Source organism: Bison bison, unplaced genomic scaffold (genome assembly GCF_000754665.1).
Source record: "Bison bison bison isolate TAMUID 2011002044 unplaced genomic scaffold, Bison_UMD1.0 scf7180017864285, whole genome shotgun sequence".
Classification (NCBI taxonomy): Eukaryota; Metazoa; Chordata; class Mammalia; order Artiodactyla; family Bovidae; genus Bison; species Bison bison.
In genome coordinates this window covers 1,891,158-1,895,958 of record NW_011494857.1, presented here as the reverse complement: position 1 = coordinate 1,895,958, position 4,801 = coordinate 1,891,158, and the positions used below count along the sequence as shown (strand labels likewise).

The following is a 4,801-nucleotide window of genomic DNA, read 5'->3' as shown; positions in this document are numbered from 1 at the left end:
CAGGCGCAGCTTCTTGCGGGCCCCTGCAGCGGGTGCGGGGCGGTTAACGGAAGCATCCTTCAGGGCCCCACCCCGCGCTCTCCCCGGTCCGGAACAGCCAAGCCCCTACCTCCCCATCAAGAGAAGTGGGATGAGGGAGGTGGCTGCTGGGTCACCGTGCCTGGCTCCCTCTATGCCACCCCTCCCATCCGGGGTAAGTTGCTCCCCCTTCCTGAAGTTGTCACCCCGGAACCCCTGTCTCCCATCCCTGCTTTGCTTTTCAGGCTGTGTGCCTATCCTGTGCCTGCTCGGTGGTCAGAATGTATCTGTGGAGCGCACGGATGAATCTGCCAAATGGGTTGGCAGTGCTCCTCAAAGGCTTCTAACAGCTGACTAGTGAAGAGATCTGGAGTTGGTTTGAATCTTCCTGGCCATTTCTTCAGCCTCAGGCCTCCCAGCATGTCAGCTCGAGAGACTGGGATCCTGGGAGAGGCCAAGGGCTTTAACTCCTGGGCTTCTAGAAGCAGCAAGGGGCCCACAGAACTGGCCATGGGAGGATGGGGGCCTGTGGCAATTCATAGCAGGCATTAGATACAAGAACCCCACCTCTGCCACTTTCCAGCTGTGTGGTGTTGGGGTGGTGACTTAACCTCTCTGAGCTGGTGTTTCCTCAGTTATATAAATGAGGCTTGTGTGTGTCTGTGTTTTACTTTTACCAGTCTTTATGAAGCACGTGGTACCCACGGGCTGCGCTATGCACAGTACAATTACGAGCTCATTTAATCTTCATCAAAACCCCACAAGACAGGGATGATGATAACAAAGCCCATTTTACAGATGGGAAACTGAGGCCCAGATAGGGAAAGTGACTAATAATTCCAGCTTGCAGGGGTTGCGAGTAATGGAGGTCAGGCACAGGGGCAGAAACAGAGGTTGACTAGGTGGGAGCTGATATTGTAATGGTTTCTGTTGCTCTTGTGTCCGTAATGATGGTGAAGATTCATTGAGTACTGACTCTGTGCCAAGCATTGCTACCTCGTTAACACTTACGATCCCCCAAACCCTCCTAGCCACCAGGAATAGATACTATTAGTGTTTTCGTCCCATTGTACAGATAGGAGACCAAGGCACATAGAGGCGGTTGCCCAAGGCAGCACAGCCAGCAGATGGCAGATCTGGAAACTGCCCTCAGCACTGGAGTATGTACTGTAGGTGCTCGGGCAGACATGGTTCCCTTAACCCCCCCACTCCCCCCACCACCAGGTGGAGTCCCTCGCACCCCACTGGCTCCCACATACCTGCCTCGGATCCCCTGCCTTCCGGGCCAGCCACAAGGACCTCGTCCGACTCGCTGTCCGAGACCTCCAGGGCGGGACTGTCCAAGAGGAGGTCCTCCTCCTCTGAGAGCACGGGGCTGGGGTAGGGGGCGTACGCCGGGGGGCCCAGGGTCTGCGGAAGGTCAGGGTTACCCATAGCCAGGGGGGCTCCCTTCTCTGCCTCCCTCTGCTTCGGTCCCTTCGCTTCTTCCCAGGCCCTGGCTGTGGGCTCCCTGCTCCGCTCACAGCCTGCCCTCGGGCTCACTTCCGATCTCCATGGCATGGCCAGGGACACCCGGGCCACCTCCCTGAGAGCCTCCCGCCCCTTGACACACGTCTGCACCTCTGGTGGCTGGCTTGTGTGATGGAGTAATAATACCGTTTAACCCGAGTCATCAGAGGGGTTAAGGGTTCCCTATGCGCTCGGGTTCTGATGCGGTGCCGGGCACCTCAATCAAAGGATGGGGAACTTCCGCGGTCTCCCCGGCCCTCACCTGGCTTGGGAAGTCTTCCGTGGGGTACGCCGGGAAGCCAGGTCCCGGGGCCTCCAGGCTGGGGGCTGGGTCCAGGCTCCCCACGGGGCTGTAGGTTGAGGGGCCATAGCAAAGCTGGACACCCTGGGGTTGGCCGAAGGTGGCCACAGCCGGGTCGAAGGTTTCATAGGAGGCGCCTGGGACGGCGGGACTGAGGCCATAGCTCCACAGGTCTAGGGGGAAGGGCGCAGGATTAGAAGCCAAGAGGTCTGGCCTCGGGCCCCTCCCCCTCGAAGCCCCTGCCAGCACAGAGGGGCTATTGTGGGCTGTGCAAATCTGTGACCCCAGGATTTGCATGGGCGAGCGGGTGCATGGGAGAGGAAAGGGGAGGAGGTCTGGAGGCCTGGGGCTAACCTTGTCCTGCTGGGCCAGCTGACAGCTCCCCTGGGCTTCAGCTCCCCCATCTGTGAAACGGGCCCAAGGGGCGGGGCGGGGAGGGGGGCTGGGCCAGGGTCACTCACCAGGCGCCCCCTCTGAGTCTGGGTAGCTGGAGTGCTTGCAGCTGTCCAGATCGTAGAAGACCCCATCCGGGTACTGATAGAAGTGGGGGAGGAAGAGGGGTCACCCAGGCTGCAGGGAAGACCCCACCCACCCCGGACCAGGCAGGAGACTCTGACAGGCTGGGAGAGGGCGAGAAAGAGAGGCCAGGCACCAGAGACAGGGGCACCGAGATGGGAGGTAGACACAGCACAGCAGAACACACAAAGACCCAGACACACACACACACACAGAGCAAGAGACACGGGCAGAGACACAGAAACACAGAGACCAGGCTCTCTGACAGACAGCAGCCAGCTCCCACTAAGGGTGTGGGCTTCCGGGAACCCCAGCACCTCGCCAGTACACAGTCATAGCAGCTGAGGAGGGTGGAGAATTCCCCCAGGCTTGCCTGCCTCAGGGCCGGGGGCATAGGGGGTGAAGGGTAAGAGGCACGGAAGGGTTTTTAACAGAGGGAAAGAAGCTCTCGACCCTTCTTTTATCCACCTCCACATCGCTTCAATTCACCCCAAGAGCTGAGTGTTGCTTTAGCAGTGAAAATCTAAAACTAGAGATATGTCATCCTGGTCTTAGGGCTAGGTATTTACCCACCAGATCTGGAAACGTTAAGTCCACAAAAGAGCCTTGTTCAAGAACAATCAGGGCAGCTTTAGTAACAGCCCCAAACGGGAAACAGCCTGAGTGCCCAGGGACAGGAGAACGCACGAGAACTGTGGTGTCGTCCTGAGACAGAGTACTATACAACAAAGAAGAAGGACCCATGTCTGACACACACTTTAGGTCACGTGAAGGAAGCCAGACCCAAAGGGGGCCACTGTGCATAAAGCTCAGAACCAAACAAAACTAATCTGTGGTGGAAAGTATCAGAGGGGGCTATTGACTGCGCAGGGACATGACAGAATCTTCTAGAGTAATGGCAATGTTCTATATCTTCATACAGTTTGTGGTTACGCAGGTGTGCACATAAGTGAAAACCTCACTGAGCTGTCCACAAGACTTGTCACTTTTCTGACTTGTAAGGCAAACCTCAATTAAAAAAAAAACTCTTCAAGCTGGAGGAGTGTGGGATGCGCTGGAGAAGGGGCACCCGCAGGGGTTTCCTTCAAGCATATGTGTGGGGTTTTATTTCTTGGAGTAGGTTGTGGGTTTATGGGGGGTGGGGTGTAGTATTCTGCGTGTCTGAAATAGTTTCGACTCAATTTTTGAAAATATATGAAGTCAAGCAGAGAAGGGAAGAAGGAAGAAGTAGATTTACTGAACGTGGGATGCATGGAGGAAGAGACGCAAAGTAAAAGACACAAAGACCTACTCCTCCCCATTGGAGGAAGTGGACCAGGGTCTGAGAGAAGGAAAGAGATGTTAGAAAAATCATCTGTGATGGCAGGGGGTGGGGAAAACGGAGCTTGGGGATAGCAATGAAAAGTCAGAAAGACAAAGGGACAGGAAGAAGCAGAGGGGGAAACTGAGGCAGGAAGGTCGCGATGGGCCACGTGGGTCTCCCCCGACCCCAGCCCTAGCTGACCCCCAGGACCCCGACTCACCAGACAGCTGAAGTGTGGCCCGTCGAGCCTGGAGGGGGAGAGACACAAGGGCATGTCAGGGGCGTCTTCAGCCTCCTGGCTCTCGAAGTGGTTGGGGGATGGATAGGGGGCAGGCGGCTGCAGCTGTGACCACCACAGCCGGTCCGCGGCTGCGTGTCTCCGTGTGGGACCAGCCCCACCACACTCACCCCCACTCTCCCACCGGGACAGGAAGTGGGGGGCGGAGGCCAGGCAAATGTTCCCCCTCCCTGGGATTTGCATAGACAGAGGCCGGCGGGGGCAGGGAAAGTGAAGGAGAGAAAGTCCCCGGAGAGAAGATGTGGGTGCCCGAGGGCGGGTGGGGGTGGGAGGGGGCCTCGGTGAGCGAGTCCGTTCAATGGGTCCATCTTGGACCAGAGGCGAAAGACGACGGGAGAGGCGTGTGGATGGAGATGGGAAAATACAGAAGAGGCTCTGCCAAGGCGAAGGGAGGAGAGGAGGGAAGGGAGAAAGGTGTGGAGAGGTATTCACGCTTGGGCTGCAGGAGGTATTTATTAAGCCCCAGAAATGGGTGGGGAATAGACAGGCAGACAGATGGAGAGATGAGACAGACAAAAAGACACAGCGAGGGAGCAAGAGGCAGTAAACAAGAGACCCACAAACAGAAAAGATGTGGCCCGCGGCACAGGCTGCAGACACAGGAGTCCGGGATGCAGTGAGACCTGGAGGAAGACAGGGACGGAGGCCAAGGGCCACTTGGGAGGACACCAGGGTGGAGAGAAGCAAGCGCCCCAAGGGAGAGAGATCCTCTTTTCTCTCCTCAGGGGTCCAGGGGAGACACGGTGGGATGCAGGAGGGAATCGAGGTGGCAGAGGCAAAGAGATCCAGGAGGGGGAGTGGACCCCAGCCCCTCCCACCCTCCTGCCTCCTGGGTGGGGTAGGGACCGCCGCCCCA

At 57.6% G+C, this 4,801-nt stretch overlaps 1 protein-coding gene across 2 annotated transcripts in view; it reads right to left on the bottom strand.

Moving 5' to 3' along the window:
• SPIB (Spi-B transcription factor (Spi-1/PU.1 related)) overlaps window positions 1-4,801 on the bottom strand; it is a 6,095-nt gene that overhangs the window by 1,033 nt on the left and 261 nt on the right. Inside the window, exons 2-6 of one of the 2 annotated variants that reach the window (XM_010849650.1) lie at window positions 3,868-3,895; window positions 2,290-2,362; window positions 1,790-2,001; window positions 1,278-1,428; window positions 2-23 (exon numbers count right to left, since the gene is read on the bottom strand). In XM_010849650.1, coding sequence (XP_010847952.1) covers window positions 2-23; window positions 1,278-1,428; window positions 1,790-2,001; window positions 2,290-2,362; window positions 3,868-3,895 — 486 coding nt within the window. Of the gene's footprint in view, window position 1; window positions 24-1,277; window positions 1,429-1,789; window positions 2,002-2,289; window positions 2,363-3,867; window positions 3,896-4,801 lie in introns of those variants that run through there. The other variant, XM_010849651.1, reaches the window with a different exon arrangement.